A 17997-nucleotide genomic window follows, 5' to 3' on the forward strand; every position below is an offset into this window, starting at 1 on the left:
ATAGACACAATATTTACACATATATACAGGCACATATACACTCAAACACACAAAAAATATAGTACTTATGCACATCTGCATAAAGAAAGAACAAAAGTACATACCATACTTGAAAAGAACATCCTCTTCCACCACAATATGCATATAAATATTATGTAGAGGTAATTATTGTAACACTACAGTTCCTTATACATTGCTAGGTCTTAAATTTTTCTCATTGGGTTTCTTCAGATTTCTACCCACCTTCATGGACAGCCCTTCTGTGACCTGTGAGCTACACTACATCGTTGAACTGTATACCATGTCCACTATATTGTAGTCAAAGAGAAGAAACTGAAAGATCAAATGCTGCTCCTACTCACAACTGCTCAGAGGGACAGTGGCTCCTAAATGCAGAAAAGATCCAGAAAACTCCCTGAGCTTGTGAGCAGAGATAAATCACCCTACAGCATTGGACTTGGAGTGCAACAGAAGCCTCAAAGTAAGCGTTTGTGTGTAAATCTGCCTATCAATACCACAGTAAGATGAACTGAATCTTTACCATTTTCTCATCTCTTTCATAATTTAGAGAAAACAAAAATATAGAATGGCATTATACAGACTTGAAATTCCATACATCTCAGCTAAGGTTTAATGCGCTTGAAATCATGCCCTATTTAACACTTGTGATTACATAGTTGACCAAATTCCGCTCCCCCCCCCCCTCCCCGCCCCAGCCCCAAAAATGTTTCCACAACCTCTTCTAGTCACTTCACAGAAATATATAGCAACATTTTTCTCCTACGGAAGAATCATTTACTCAGCTAGGGCTCCATACAGACAGCTATCATTTCTGCCCCTGCAACTAAAAATAACTCTCTACTTTAAACCAGCAGATGTGGAAGATTTACCATTGACAAATACATGCACACACTGGAAATCAAAAGAGTTTCAGTCCATTGACTATAAAAAGATAATAAGCTGTGTCCTACCTATGGTGGTAATAACAGTGCCAGCAAAGAAGAAGGAACTTCCCAAGTCCCAGTGACTGATCTGAGTAGATGTGTTTCCTAAAGGTATGATTCCTGCATTTATTGCTGCCACTACTTGCTGCAAGTTTAAAAAGATTTTTGTCAATATTCATGAAACAATGATATTAATATACATTACACAGTAAACTGATTAAATCACTTATTTAGTCCAAGCAATAAACCAGGAAAGGATCAGTGTTGTTCTGCTCAAGTTTTATCATTCAGTCAGGCTACGCTTTGATCTTCAGCACACACCCCAAGCACTTCAGCACGCAGCAGAGCTGGAAACTCCAGACCATTAAGGAGAATGCAAAATCCACAATGTCAGTAACAGCATCACCTTAGCTAGAGGGCAAACACAATTATTTTTACTGTTGCAACTGCTTGGTGAAGAAAAATATGCATTAGACAAAGATTTACAATAAGAGTTTCCCAAAATATTCCTCTATTGAGTTAGGCAAGCAAATGTACTTAAAACACAGTCATTTTAAAACTCCAAGCAAAAATGCCCATGCATTGTTTTGGATCAGATTAACTCAAATTAGTTAAAACACTTTTGTAGAACAGAAAATTCAATAATTAAAGATTAACAATTACATTTATGGTTATAAAACTTTCACTATATTAATAAAAATATCAGTCAAATATCAAACACGTAACTCTAAGTTCATACACCTATATACTCCATAAATGTCATTGTTGAAAAATTCAGTTCCAGCAGCTGAAATGAACAAGCTTGCCACTACTGACATTTTCATAGTCTCAAGAAATATGAAACATGTCCTGTTTCAGCAGGTCACCTACTGTAAATTTTTATCAGAAAAAGTATTCCTATTTAGTTATATCTCTATTGCAGACACAAACTAGTATTTGAGTTAAAGAGTACACATCAAGGAAAAGTATTTTTAAATTTGCAATAAATATTTTAAGGAATGTCAGTTATTATTTCATTCTGAAAGTTTAAAACAGGACTTACTTCGTAATCATGACTCTTATAATAATAAACAGGGTTTAACAAAAGAACAGAGGAAGCAATACGGCAAAGCCAAAACGAGCATTTCAACTAACTAATAGTTTCTGCTTGGCAAGTTGTCCAACAAGGATTATGCACATGAAGATATTCAGCAATAGGTTTTCCGCACAGGCAGTCTGTTGCAGTGTTGTACAGTAGCAATAATTTTGTCAACCTCAAAATACATTGCTACTTTGCAAAGCAAAACATTTCTGTTTCTAAGCAGTGCCCATTGAAGTCAGTTGATCTGGACAGAAATGACAAAATTCCAACGCTGGATTAACCAGGCCATTGATCTTTGAGACAGGATCTCAGCTTAAATCCACCATTTCTAGTTTGCCATTTTCAAAGCTCAGATGCACAAAGTAGCCATTTGAAAGTCCACAGCTGCATCTCCGCAGCCAGTGGGACCTTGCTGCCGCACCTAAGCCATCTGCAACACCCAGGGTGGCCAACAAAAAGCCAGCTGAGGTATCTTTACACAGACTTTACAGGTTTATCTTCCATACATTCAACTGTTTTCACTTTAAGTTTTTTTAAAGACCAGAAGGGCAGACATCAAACATGGAATTTTCAATCCTACTGAGAAAGGAGAAAGGATGGGGAAAAGGAAGGGGATAATTTTCCATTGGGTTGGAAGAATAAATCTATGTTGGTACATCAGGTACAACTTGGCAAAAGCAAATACAGCAGCACTGATACTGACAGGTGTTTACATTAGTGTAGAAGGGACACATCAGGCTAAGCAGCATGTAAAAACCATCCCTTGTATTGATTTTATAATTTACACAATACAGATATTCCTCTGACTTATAAACCCCAGTGTGCTGCATTATAAAGCCTACTGAATAAATTTTGAGTACAGTTTCATTTCAGTGGACTAAGAAATTTCATCACAAGTCCTTGTACCTGCAAATGGGAACACGTTCTCCAGTGAGGACATCATTTGGTAAAGCACTGGATCGATGCAATTTTATGGGACCATTCATGTTTCATTACAGTTTATTGTACTGGATGAACGCACTACTCTGAGCAACACACCTGTTTAGGCAGTCTAGCAAGACCACATTTTATAGAGATCCAGATGTAAAATGTTTTCAGAGCTTTATATCATTACCACACATTTTTGAAGCCATGCTACCTCAACGGCTTTTACACGAAAGGTGTGCCAGTCGGAACTGCTCAAAGGTCCGTTACAGCTATGCATTCCCTAACTGCAGTACGCTGCACCTACAGACCTCCAGGAAGAAGATACAACCTAACCCAAAACTGCTTTTTTGGGTCAGACCTAACAAAACACAACAATTAGCCACTCGTATTGCATCTTTCATGTTAGCCAATTAGCTAATAATCGGGGTGAGAAGGCAAGTGATGCTTCCTCTTCATACACCCTCTTAAGCTCTAACTAAGCACAGTTTTAGGGAGTTTGTGAGTGGGGGGCTGCATCTGCATCATGGTGTTTAGATTGGTTTGGGTGGATCATTATACCATGAATTTATCTAACTGCTTTTGGAGCTCACTTGTATTTTGGGACCCAAGTCATCCTGTGGCAGTAAGTTCTGCAATTTACTTCTGGATCATTTAAAAAGCATTTACCTTTTGAGATTTTTATGTGCTTCAAAGTAATTTTATAAGTTCTTGGGCTAGGAAAAACACTTGAATTGCCATGTCTTATTTGTCTCCTTCAAGAAATTAATGACCTTACAGACACATCAGCTGCCTCTTTTTTCTGAATTAAAGACTCTTTCTTATTAAATAACGTATTTATCTGTTTAAATAAATCTGTTGAATATTGCATACAAGTAACATTCATTGCCAGTATTTATCACCGACTTCCTTTGTACATTTACTGATTTACCTTATTGATTTTTTAAAACATAGTTTTAGTCATAAAGGGCCAGATGATGCCGCCTTCATCACTGGGTTATTAAGTTTCCAAACACACAGTTATTACACTTTCTCCTGTGTTTGGGAGGAGCCACCCTTGAATGCTAACGAAGCTGCTGCATTATATTGCTTCAGTCTTCTGTAAGAGTCTGCCTTACTAACAAGGATGACAGGGAAGGCTCCTGGTTTACTGAGATCAATACTACTATCTCATAAAGTCTTTGAATGTTTTTTCGGCCTTTTCAGTTCTTTGGATCAGAGGACATCTTTTCTTCTTTGTTTGGTCACTGCCTGTGAGCAGATCCTCATCTAAGACTATTGCCAAGCATAATTTTAAAAAATAATATACAGCATAACTGCTAACATATGTACATTGCAGGGCACTAATTACAGGGTAGCATCTTCTTTTTAACTACATCCACTGCACAAACCCACCTGGAATACTGGACATTAACATTTCCTCAGCCCAGAAAAAAAAAAAAACTAGGCTCATGCAGCTGGTTTCCACTAACTTCACTGAGGACCAGGATCTCACCCTCAGTGTTCAAACAGCATGCTATTCACTGTCAGTGCTGCTAGATTCAATTTGCTCTGCCACTTTATTCTTGGTCCTCAGCCTTTTTTCTTGACTGATGCCTTACTACTAGAGCAAACACAACCGCTTCATTTGTCATGTTTGGCATGTGATTCTTTCCTTCCTTCATAACTTCGTTCTGTCACCTGAGCCCTTCAGCTTATCTTAACTCACTAGTAACTCTGTGTATTTTGAGCCTCGAAACGGAATCGTGAAAACTCTACATAATCTGTACATTTATCATATGTTGCAGCCTGTTAACACTTTGTGTGATCTTAACATGGGAATTTTTTTACTTTTAAAAAATTACAGTATTAAACTTAACGGACTGCCTCAGTAGCAAATTTTCTATTTTTCTTATTTTCATTCCATATGCAATCTAAATTCTTACTTAAAAATCAGTTTTACTTCAGCACTACAGAACCAGTCAGCATTAGAATGGAAATGTGGACAGTTTCAATTCTTAAACTATGTAGGTTTTTTCACTTGCCTTACCTTCTTCCAAAGCCTTTGTCTCATATTTGGTTCACATGAGATGTCTGAGGACTGAGCAGAGGGGGGGGCCACCCAGCACATGGGATGCAATCAAGGCCTCTGTGTGCAGTGGTTTTAAGAACAGTATTGTATGGTTACAGTAAAAGTAACAGGGTTTTATTAATTGTCTTTCTAATGGTAAATTTTTGGGCTTCTTTTGATAGTAAAGAGAACTGAGATATTTTTTTAAATATTTAAAATTATTATATATGTTTTATATAATAAATATATATTATTTCAAAAATTTAGTAACAGAATTCCCATTTTTTAAGTTACATGGATTCTGAGGCTAGCTCTGTACTGTAACTTAGGATAGGCATGAGTTGTGTTGGAGTACAAGTCCTAACGCGTACTACATCCAAACTACCCGGCTTTGCACCCATATTCAGGAACAAGCTTTAGCAGAGAGCATAAGAGGACAGAGGCAGGGACACCTGAGCCCAGAGTGGATAGGCCAGGCATGACCTGCCCTATTTTCAATAACAGGACCGAGGCCCAAAAACACATAAGCATTGCATTCACACTGTGCCTTTTTGCTTGAAATCAGTACACTGGGAAAAGGGGAGTGACAATATAAAATGTCATTTTAATTTCATCAGCTTTTCATTTCCTATATAACTTAGAAATGCTTTCTGGTAAAAAAATTTGCATGGTTTTGTAGTATCACATCCCTGCATTCACACATATATCTGTCCAAAGAGGCCACGCTGAGATACCCCCACAGATTAAGACACAGAATTTGGTGACTTTTTTCTGTCAAAAGAAGAGATAAAACAAACAGTCATTTTGCAAAACCAGAATTCTCCTAGGTCAGGGATTTCAACCTTTGGTCCTCCGACCTTGCAAGGAGCCAATGGAGATGGCTGACAAAAGCAAGCCTGTTGGCCACAGAGCTACCTCCACTAAGCAGGGGTCCACAGGGCCACTGGAGGAACACGAGAGGTTATAAACTGAGAAGGTCAGCCCCTGGTAGGCAGCCGCTGACTCACAGAGATCAGGCGGAAACAAGCCTGTGTCAAACCAGTCACCCTAATGCTTATCTCCTTGTTCCACACCAGGCTCTGAATACATGTTTTTGTACCATCTTCCAGTCGCTTCATTTTTATGAAATGATGTAGCACAACACTGCGTTACTCTCAGCTTTTCTATCTGAAGATTGAAATAGAAGCACCTCAAATTATGCTTCTGATAAAACACAGAGTGTGCAGCCGTTCATTACCCAGCTTGTCAGGAGTTAGCTTGTACTTCCTAGCAGTCACTTAACAAGTGATGTCAAACAGTCCAATGTGCCTCAGAGTTTCTGGAAATTCATTTCTCAGCCTGGATTTCTTCCTTCACTGTCCTGCTGCCATGCGACAAGAGCACTCTTTTGCTCTCCAGTATAAGGATAAGTCTCATATGGCCCACCTACTGCACTATTGCTGCGTTTTTATTTCAGCTTTGATTTACAGAGAATGGAAATCCTAGTTCTTTATTCAGAGGCACACTAGGATGCTTTTAACACTTTGCAAACAACTCCCCAGCCTCCAGAAGCACATGCTTTTGAGCCTTGCTGTTGAAAGAGGTTGCAATGTTTGTATTATAATTCTGTGATTCCACCTTTTTCTTTTTAGTTTGTCTAATCTGTGACTATAACCTGCACTGTTCAACACGTTGAAGAATTGAAGAACACTTTTCACACTATGTTCACAATCTACTTGAACTAAAATAATGTAGAAACATATTGACGTACATTTCTATTTCCAAACATGCATTACAAACAGACTACGTATATAAATTTTGTGTGTGTATATATATATATATGCATGTATACATACACATTCAGGGAAGAGGGCCTTTCTTTGCTTGAGATTAAAGAGGGGAACAATTATGCAGACAGCTGCTCAGCAAAAGCGACTTTCTAATGGGTCATATCTGCCACCCTTTCTAAGAGAAATACTGTCATTCAGAGGCATTCAAGCTAGCTAGGTTGTAGGCCCTATAAACTGTTCATCTGAAGTAAAGGTATCCTTTAAAAGCCCAAACACCGGAAACAGCAAATATAGTTAGAAAGCAACCTGCTTGAACAAAGAAGTGACAAGGGCAGTTAGAATTTATTCACTGTTCTCCAAAAAATCTGTATTGTTCCTATGCTCATGAAGGATAAAGACTGTGCTTAAAAGTCCTGTTGGTTTAACCACCAGGTAGAAAATAACGACAGAAAAGGGAGCTGCCCTGTCACGGGATGGAACGCTCCCAGGCAGCAGAAAGTTTGGCAAAATACTCCCTCCCTCCAGGAGTGAGGTGCAGAGCCAGAAGAAGGGAGCTGGCTGTAAGGGGACAGTGGGAACCGGAGCAACCCTCAGCGAGGAGCGCACCCAACCCAGGGGCTCCTGCAGCCCGTCTGGACTCAGCCACAGCCGGTGGGTACCCGTGTGCAGGACAGGTGCGGGAGGGTGATGATCAGAGGTCTTTCACAGAGATCTTTTATGTAATAAATATTCCTCTGATCTGTGGGTACGGGTAGAATTTGGGGGATTTTACTGTGGAAGGAGACAATAGCTTCTGAACATCTATTTCTGGCAAGAGCGAAGCAGAAAGGCAATGCTGCAGTGAATGCCAGACTTACAGACCCAGTGGCACCGAAACAGGACCTTACCCTGCCAGTTAGGACTACCTGTATACTTAAGAACACTTAAGCTCTAGCGCTTTCATGGGCAGAGACACCTTACTAATATGCATTACATATGCACAGGGTAACAACACAAACTACAGTTCCTGCACTTCGTGTTTTAACTACTTTAAAAGTAATTCGTTTCACGTTGCTTTGAAAACACCATCTACAGGCAGCTCTGCTACTGGTATTTGAATTTGTGATATGCTTCACATCTGAAATGCAGGAGTACATTAAAAAAAACGATGCAACGGTATTTTGGATCCCCAGATAAATAAATAAAATGCTGCAGCAACAACTTCTTTTATGCTGGTCTATCAATCTTTTCAAGGCTTTAAGGTTTACGAAGCATAAACACCTGCTGCTTCCAGGTTAGGATCCAGATATGGGATGGTTCCTGCTTCCTTTTGGAGAGGCCGGAAGGAATTGCAACAGGGAGAGACTAAGAATATTTAGGGCTTAAACTGGTACATTAAAACTCCCTCAAAAAGTTCCTGCTTAAAAGTACCTGTAAGCTACAGCTCACAGAATTGAGAATGTCTATAAATGATGTGATTCAAAGAATGAATAAAATTTGATTCAGGCTTAATAGGCTTAGCTAATAAATTTTAAATTTGTCTAAATGAATTTCAGATTTGTCTGAAAACAATGCTTGCATCTCTGTGATTTATTATGTCAAAAAATGGTACAGCAAGCTTAAATATGTTCTAGTCTCTGGGAGAGAAAGAAGGAATTATGCTTCTTTATTTTAACAGTTTTCTACATAATCAGGAAGGTTACAGCTCAAGGAGCTTATCTGGCTGAAATAAAACAACATATTCCTGAGGGTGTAGAAAAATTAGTTTCTTGGGGTTACAATGCAAGTTGTGAAAAACCCTATGAAAAAGACACTAAATTAGCTACTGGTGGAGGTGCAACTTAATGCAGCTAGCTACCTTGAACTATGAAAATGAAGCCACAGAAAGCACATTTTAAAGTAAAATATTTTTACAAGAAATTAATCACGTAAGAAGCCATGATGATATTTTGGTGATGCCAGTTTGATGACAGAAACCCTGCTCCCATGTCATTCATAACTGTGTCAGGCTTCCCTCAAGAGAGAGAAAGAAAAAACCACATTTTTCCTCAAGGGAGGAAAAAATAAAACACATTTTGGTCTCATTCACAGTCTAAGAGATGAATGGAAGGAAAAGGGAGAATGCAGCTGACACAAATGTAAGATGAAAACAGGCATGGGACATGACTGTGGACCCCAGCACGGTCATGTTAACCACAAGCCCACATAGAACCCAAGGAGATCAGCTCATGGGATCAAGGTCAATTCAGCTAATCCTGGTGGTTCATTAATTCTTTTTTTTTTTTTTTTTTTTTTTAAATGCAAGCACATTTTTGTGGGCATCTAGTTTTCAGAAGAAGCCACATACCCTGAAAGGGGCTGGACTTAAAACTCTACAAGAGTCCTTTATTGCTGAGACAGCTTGGTGCAGCATCCTGAAAACTTGTTCAAATTTCAAAATAAAGGCTTTATAAGACAATAATTACCACAAACAGCACTTGGAACACATTAAAAGATTGTGCTGTTTAATGTGATATTATTTTCTCCACTTGTTGGGGTTTTCAGAATAAACATATTTGAAGGATGTTTCTGCTAAAGGAAACAGAAATGTGATATGTTCTGTTATTAACTTAAGTTTCAGTGTATCTTTACTTGAAAACTATTAAGTTTCAGAAAAAACTCACTAAGATAAATAAAATAATTCACACCAGCTTTCTGGGACACTCTATGTATTTAAAATAATATAACTGAAATTTCTCTTATTTTAAATTTTTGTATGCAAAAAATATAATTTTTGGTATGCAAAAATAATACATTAAACAACTTAACGCTTGGGAATTAAAAGGAATTTTTTTTCCATTTCAGTTTACAAAGGTCAACACTAAAATAACTGCGGAGCAATACATAATTAGCTGATATTTACATAAAAAGCTCTTTTTTGAAATCAGCTTTCTCACTGGCAGGGGGACAAATACTTGTCTCTCATTGCCAAGACATCCCATACTGGTCACATCCTTACCTCCTAGGAACAATAAGACTTCTGGGCAGGGGGAAAGCAAATTCATTGTTATTTCATACACCTCATTCTCCTTATAGGAGGATCCCCTGTAGAGGGAATGAGGTGTATGAATAATGACAGCTTTACAAAGTTGTCGGATATCATAGTCAGTCAGGCTCACCTGTCCCCAGAGACAAACTCTTAAGCCCAGGAGATGTCTAGAAAGCATATGCACTCATTTCATGGCTGCGCAGCACTGCAGGAGGGCATGCGTGCAACCTGAACATCAGCAATGCGACCTTCACATTTGCTACGATGCACGGGTGCATAAATACAGCAGAACATCTTCTAGGTACCTGGCAATACACTTTGTGCATCTGAGTTTGGAAACTGCAACATCTTTAAATGTTTAGTGGCAAGCTTGCTATAGTGAACAATCAACACTGTAAGAACTAGAACTAGATGTAAATAATTAGATACAAGCTCTCTAATTAAGAGATTTTTTCATTCTTTAATGCTTATTGTTATTTGCATACATATAGCTGGATTACTCCCAGGTTTCTATCAGCTTCTGCCAACAGAAAGCTCAGTGGTGGAGAAAAACCTGTTACAAGTGAGATGTAAAAAATCCCTAGTGTAAATGAAGATCAGGTTTATATATTTTGTCACATAAACACAAAATCCACACAGTCTGAACTACATTCACTCTTTTATTCTGTCACCTGGCAGTTACTTTGCATTGCATGGCAGGGCCAAGTTGAGAGTAGGCATGGACAGGGAAACCAAAACACCATCTGTGATGAATTGTCACGAGTTCTTTTTCCAAAAGAAGGAATATTAGTAAAGTGTCTGGCCACAACCCTTTCAACAGCTTTATAATGTATTAGATATTACATATAACCTTCACCAAACCAATGCTTTCCCATCTGTTAACAACTAAGATCCTTTCAAGACCTTTCAACTGAAACTTCAAAAAATGAAATTTAACATCAGACCATGCACAGCTTGCTGGTCTGTTATATCCTCATTAGAGTCACCAAGGTAGTGTTTGTACATTCACAAGCTTCCCTCCTGGGATGCTCCTCTAGCTGTAGATTCAGATATACCCCCGCGGATTGCTGTGCGCTGCCCATCGCAGCACTGCTGCATACAGCATGCAGTGATCCACTTAACATTGTCGTTAACACTGGCTTCAGGCTACAGCAAAAGAAGTTGAAATTGCCTGGAAAAAATGGGCTCTTGGGTGTACAGATATGCTCTGCATGACTTTTGTACATTTTAATTGCGGTACTAAATAGAAGTGCTCATGAAGTATCAAAAAAAAATATGTATCTGGAAGCAGGTGTCAGGGTCATACATTGCAGGTGTATTTTATTATACTGAGGCAATGAGTAACTGAAGTGGTTTAGACCGAAAGAGATCTGCAACACTGAGCCATGGAAGTCAGAGATGGAGAAGGTCATGAAGACCACCTCTTCCGTCAACACATGAACAATGCTGCTGGACTGAGCTGAAAAGTTATGAGGAAAACCCAGGTCATTTTTCTTTCTAAGGCAGCTGAGGCTGCTTGGCTGACGTCATCAGAGCACCCTATTTCATTAACTTTGCACATTTCCTACGCTGCAGAGCAGTTCTCCATTGCCCGATGTTTCACATGTAGAGAAAACATATAAAGTCTATAGAAGTATAATTCTCACCAAGGACAGTTAGAGAAGGCACACAATCAATGTGAAAATCCAGTTTCAGGAATTCAAAACCCAGGGAATAAAGCTGTGCGTGCTGAAAAGTTGGCAGCAGTATGTACTGTTGTGCCAGGAAGGTTTCTGGTGACTGGTGAGGTAAAATAAGGTTGGAGAAGACAGGAAAGGAAAACTCCCTATCCTGTGCACATTTATAGAAGCACACAAATCTGTGTTGTAATCACCTCTGTGGCAAGGGGGAAATTTCAACAAAGGTGCTGGAAACTGGATGGCCCCTGGGTGCTAGCAAACTGGATTTTCATTCCACTTGTACAATTTTTTGTAGCTGAATGTGCTCTCAAACTAGTCTCCTCGATTTGCCCACCTGACTATGCCACCGCACGCTGAACTGTCAGTTAGCAGGCTTGGGATAGTGCAGCCTGCTTCACAGTAAAGATTAAATGGCAGATCATAAGTTGTGAGGATTGAAAAAGCCTGGCATGATAAGCACCTTGAGCGATGACTAGCATGAACCAGAGCGAAACCAGTTTCTGGATTCCCAGAACACGAAGTTCAAAAGGAAAAGTTTGTAATAAATTCCATTATAGTTTGACTCAAGGTAAATACTTGATTAAAGAAGACATTACCACCTGCAAGCTCTGTAATTTTCTTCACACACACTAATCATTCCAGCTTCCTACTACACTAGTACGTATTAATTTTCAGTTTTATAGCTTTCAGTGAATTCTTACATATCATTTACTTTTTCCTCACACACACTATTTATTTTTATTCAGATATCCAACAAAAACTGAAGAAACACTGCATTATACTGTAATAGCAGTCAGACATAAACCCAGAGAGACAAAATGTATTCCAGTAATTTAGCTTCTCTGACAAAGTGGTAAGTAGGGAAGAAATATGACCCCATGGTTAAGAGAGCAGCCTAGACTTGGAAAAAATGGATTTGAGACTCTTCTTTACCATTGCTTTCCTATTTTGCTTTGGGTAAGTCACTTAATTCCCAACCCTTAAACAACTTGAGGCAATTCGTTATCATTCATTCTGCACAAAGAAAGGCACCAAAATGCACTTGTAGAACCAGGCTCCTCATGCCTCTGCTCTCCTCTTGTAAAAGGAGAATAACAACACATTCCTACCTCCACGTTGTGATGTTCTTCTTCGCAGAGAAGCAGAAGGGAACAAGGAGAAATTGCATTTTCCATTCACCCCAACAACAAACAGAGCAAACTCTTCCCACAACTATTTTTCATCCATGTGCTGTGGGAGGCTGTGTCACCCCACCAGGCCTCACAAGCCTGTGTCTTTCTGGTCACGCCAAGACTGCTAGCGAAGCAGGGAGCTAATGCTGACACAGGTATCTGCGCTCTGATAATTGTACTGAAACTGTCATTTATTTTGCACAGAACATCAAATGGGCATTGAATGCTGATGAAGTGTTTTTTTATTACCAATCTGTGCTTCTGGGTAGGGAATCATAAATGCTAAAATATCTAAGTACTCTAGAGAAAATTTCAGCATTTTTTGCCTTAAGGACCATCTCATACATGATGTAAGATAATATTGCTTCAAAATTTCTATTTTTATCTTCACAAGTACAGGATCTGACCTAAAAATTTCACATGGGGATATGTACACTAGCTACAAGAGATTGTTTTAATCAGAATGTGCTTGTATATTTCTCTGAAAGATTATCTCACATTCTGCTGGTAGAACCTCTGAAACGCAATTACACAGCATTGAAATTAGATCAGCAGCACCTCCTCAGGCATGCCCAGTCAGGACACATGCAGATAGGAACTGCCTAAAGGGCAGCGGTTTTGGAACACGTTTTAGCAACAAGGCAGGGGGGAAATCACAAAATACAAGAGGTTTTCCCAGTTTGCTTTTAAAATCCAGAAGTAGTGTGCCATAAAAATAACTCGGTATGTCAGAGCTCCGCATTTAAACCGGAAAAAAAACCAGGTGTCCACGCTGATGCTCAAGGCAGATTGGTCTAGAGAGGTAAAACCAAATTCTAAACTCCCAGCCTTATCTGCTGTCAAAAACCACCTCCAGAAGGCTTTGTGTACATGCAGCTGCACTAGCCAGGGTCTGGATGCCTGCCAGCTTCTCCTGCTCTCCCCTGTCCCATCTCAGGCTCTGCAGACGCAGACGGCCCCATGGCTGCTGTTTAATGAAGGAGTCAATCCTTGCCAACTCTTGGCTGTTCACTCCAGCCTCCCCTTTCATTGTCTTATCCCCAGAACTGACATTATTTGGCAGCCCCTTGCTGCTCCCTGCAGCGCCACTGGATATTCATAAGAACATGGGAACACAGGATTTGAATTGGAGGGGGCCTTTATAAGGCTCTGGATCTGGTTCTGTGCTATTGTAAATAAATAGTTACTATGATTCTGAGGCAGGTGACCTGCAAAGGTAAAGTCATGTTAGTAGGAACACAACAATGTACATCAGTTGTGAGTATGCCTTTAAGAAGTGGAGAAAATTGAGATTTAAGATCAAAACAGCAAGTCCGTAGTACTTCCCTGTACTTAAAACAGAATCAATAAAAAGAAACATACAGCTGGAAGGGAAGCTAGCTCGATACAATCACGATAAATTAGAAGTTCTTTAGGGCAATGGATAGTGTATTTTCTTCCTCAGAATTAGACATTTCAAATATTGACAGACCTAGTAAGGCACAATCAATGTATCAATTCCTTTGTGAACTATTAATTATATATATTGCTGATGAATAATCATTTAATTAGCATACTGGGATGCTTCAGTGAGAAAAGGCTGTCTACCAAATGTACTGGACCTAAAAATAGCAATAGCTTTTCAGCCATGAGGCTTTGCATGAAAATGCTATTGCTCAACTTCTGGTCTTAACACTTGTTACATCGCTCGGCCAACACAGAGCTTTGCTAATAACGTTTTTCCCCTTTATCACAGTAATGCTGCCATACAGATTTTTTTCCTCTAAGGCACGGTGGCAAGGGTTTGGTGTGGATTACCTGTATCAGTTCATCAAGCTCTGTTGCATTCACACAGGAATGCTGAGATACAAACGTCTGCTTCTGAATCACAATGGTGGTTCTCTGGGAGGTCTCATGAGGCTGCTCCAGGGCTTTAAATACTGTTGCTCCAATTATTAAATACACGACGACCACCAGAAAAATTGTTGAGACTGTCTTCCATTTCATAACATTAATGGCCGAATCACTTTCCTCCCGTGAAGAGAGCACGGTAGGCTTGGTGGAAAATGATAATCTTGGTTTGGAGTTCTGAGTGGCCGATTTGGGATCCAGCAAGTCAGGTGCCGCCACTGGCAAAACACAAGAAGAAAGTTAATTTTCACAGTGCCACTCATTTCGTTAACTGAACTTCTTGCAAAAAGATCACACAAATCCTGTTGCTTCAAACTGCAACTCTTAAACTGTTGAATCTTTCCCTTAAATCCCATGCACTTTACAACAAGGCTGCTGCTCTGAGCAGTATTAATCCATTTTTACAAGCATACACGCATTTGCCACATTTTCTGTCTGCGTCTGTCCCCTCCCAATATTCAGTCATTTCCAACATGCAGATTTCCCCTACACTGTTGCATTTCATTAGGGTAGTGTAGAGTGGTATTTTGCTGCTGAGATTCTTTACACCCGCTGGTCTCTTAAGCACCACTAAGCAGCTTTCCAGCTGTGTTTTACCTCAGCATTACAGAAGTAGCAGAAAAACACAAACCCTTCTCTCTCTCACCTATTTCGTCCTGCACTCCGACAAATGCTGAGAACAGTTGCATGATCTGTTCCACACTCCCCAGACACAACCATAAAAAGAACATATTGCTCACCATACCGGTCTTAAAGTGTTAACTGCGTATCAATTACACCTTTCAAAAAATACCAGTAAAACGTGTGTACTTACTGGAAAAGCCACCCATTTGTTAGAGCATGTATTTTTATTTACAGCTACAAAAACCCACCGGGTTACCAGAAGAGCAGCTGAGTGCGTTATCAAGTATCTCGATAACTCGTGACTACCGGCAACTACATGGGCACTAAAAAAAAAATCCGCCACATCAAGTGCAGGTAAAGGTCTCCTGTGGGAAGATGGCCACAGCAGTTGACCACACAGGCTATATTTACATCGGAATTACATTTCGAACGGCCACCACACGGCTTCCAGCTGCCGGTGGGACGAGCCCCGAGCTAAATCCAGAGGGAAGTCTCCCTCAGGACGGCGGCGGTGGGACACCCGCGGCAGGGCCACCCCCGGGCGTCGCGGGCTCAGGCACCCCCCGGGGGGGCCCGGGGACAGCGGCAGCCCCCGGGCCGGGCCGGGCCGAGCGGGGTCCCGGGCGCCCCGCACGCCCCACGCGGTCACGCCTCCCGCTGCCCCGGCCCCCGCCCCGCGGGCACCCGGCGCACGGGCACGGCCCCCCCCGCCGCGCCCCGCACCTTGGCGGGGGGAGCCGCCCTCCCGCCGCAGCCCCTGCGACCCTCCGAGCCCCCAAGGACGGTGCCGGGGGCCGCGGCGCTCCCGGTCGGGGCTGCCAAGCTCGCCGCCCGCCCGCCCGCCCGGATCAGCGCCGACCGGCCGCGGCCGCCGGCGGCGAACAAAGGAGCGGGCACCGGGCACCGCCGCCGGCCCCGCCGCCCCCTCCCCGCCGCCGCTGCCGTGCGCCGGGGGATGCCCGCGGCCCCGGTGCGGCGGGCGAGCCCCGAGCCGCCGCCGGCGGGGATGCTCCGCGTCGGGGAGCGGCGCGGGGGCGAGGCGGCCGGCGGCGGGGCCGGGGCGCGGCGCGGGGCCGGGGCGGGAGGGGAGGGGAAGGGGAGGCAGCCAGGCTCGGTACAAAGGGGGCCCGGCCCGCCGGGGAGCATCCCGGGGTCCCCCCCGCGCCCGGACGCGGGAGAAGCAGGAACGCATGCAGCATCCGCAGGGCTGGGAGCGGGGAGGCACGCCATTGTGCTCGTACTCACTTCTTATTTACCGACCCGGTGCCCTCTCCTCGCTCCACGGGCAGGCATTTTTTCAGGGCTTGGGTAGATACAGTCAGAGCAAATTAAAAAATAAAAGAAATTTAAAAAGAAGGAGAAGAAGGAAGAAGCAGACGGAGAGGAAGAGGCTGATGGATGGGTCTGGAGGAGAGGGAGCGGCAGGGGCGGGCGGGCTGGCAGCGCGGATCCCGCCGGCTCCCCCCGGCCCCGGGGCGGGCGAGGTGCCTCACGTCGCGCATCGCGCATCGCACATCGCGGCGCGCGCGTGGCTGTGTGCGGGTGTGCGCGTGTGCGCCCGTGTGCGGGTGTGCGCGTGTGGCCGTGCGTGAGCGTGCCCCTGCGCGTCCGTGTGCGTGTCTGTGGCTGCCCGTGCCCCTGCGTGCTCTGGTGCGCCGGGCGTGCGGACCTCGGCGATGCCTTTTGTGGGGCAGCGGGCAGCCGTGCGCCCCCTTCCGCGTCCCCCACCGCGGGGGGGGGGGGGAGGCAGCGCCCCTCCGCGCAGGCAGCCCCTCAGCTGGGCGGGCAGATGCTGCAGGGGCGCGGGGAAAAAAATGAACGGGGGAGGCGGAGGGGAGGCAGAGCGGTACCTGCGGAGACCGAGGTCTCGCCTGGAAACGAGCGAGGAGAGGCGGGAGGGAGGAGAAGGCACCGGCCACCCCCGCCGGCGGTCCCCGCTCCAGCCCCAAACGCCACCGCCTCGCCAGAGCCTGCCCGTGAACTTTTGAACTAGCCGAAATGTCACCGCGGCAGCAGGAGCGGGGGGCGGGCGGGGGACCCCGCGCCGGGCTGCGGCGCAGGGCGGCTCCGTCCTTGCCAGCTTGGCCTGATTTTTAACCCGTGTGCTTTGCAGCCCGGCGTTTTGCCGCAAGGAGTTAACTAGGTGGGATCTAGGAGTCAGGGATGGTAGTTGCTCTCCTATCGCAGCACCGCCAGTGTACCGCCTCCTGCCATTTTAGGCTGATAGATACATCAGAAATGCTGCTTCAACTGTGGATTCTGCCACTAAAAAGCCTGAAATGATTCTTGTTATCTTTGCCACGGGATAACTCCCCGATTTCGCTGTCATCTATCACCTGTGACATTATCCGTGGGTCAGTTGTTCGCACTGAGGTGATGAACATCTACACTTGCCTATAAGACAGGAGAGGATTTACCCAGAGAATCCAAAAAGTGCTCCCAACAGCCACACTCTAAAAAGTCTCTGCAAGCATGTTAAAGAATTACTCGCCGTAACAAATGGGTATAGGTCACAAGCATTTAAAGCCAGAGGCTGTATGGCCAAAGTCAGTCATACGTTGGGTGTTTAACGGGCTATAATCCTGCTTAAATCAGCAGCACCATCAGCAAACACTTTAGAAGTCACTTATATGAACGCTTCTCCGTATCAGTGTGACATAATACAAATGAGTGTAATATTGAGTTCCTTAGGACTCCAATTTCAGCAGTATCAATCATGCCAATCTTCCCTGGTGTGTTCACACACCTCCACGAGATGCAGCGCAGGGCAGGAAGCTGCGTCTGCTATTTCAGTTTGAGCTGTAGCTCATCGCTCCCCATTGCCATGAACTAGCAAAGCCGTTGTCGAGTAACAAGA

At 43.2% G+C, this 17997-nt stretch overlaps 1 protein-coding gene across 2 annotated transcripts in view; it reads right to left on the minus strand.

The window, feature by feature from the left end:
- Nucleotides 1-17997, minus strand: part of KCNK2 (potassium two pore domain channel subfamily K member 2) — a 104314-nt gene that overhangs the window by 61683 nt on the left and 24634 nt on the right. Inside the window, exons 1-3 of one of the 2 annotated variants that reach the window (XM_056357769.1) lie at nt 16386-16752; nt 14424-14734; nt 972-1089 (exon numbers count right to left, since the gene is read on the minus strand). In XM_056357769.1, coding sequence (XP_056213744.1) covers nt 972-1089; nt 14424-14734; nt 16386 — 430 coding nt within the window. In that variant the 5' untranslated portion in view covers nt 16387-16752. Of the gene's footprint in view, nt 1-971; nt 1090-14423; nt 14735-16385; nt 16753-17997 lie in introns of those variants that run through there. The other variant, XM_056357767.1, reaches the window with a different exon arrangement.

The sequence above is a fragment of the Falco biarmicus genome, chromosome 12, assembly GCF_023638135.1.
Source record: "Falco biarmicus isolate bFalBia1 chromosome 12, bFalBia1.pri, whole genome shotgun sequence".
Taxonomy (NCBI): Eukaryota; Metazoa; Chordata; class Aves; order Falconiformes; family Falconidae; genus Falco; species Falco biarmicus.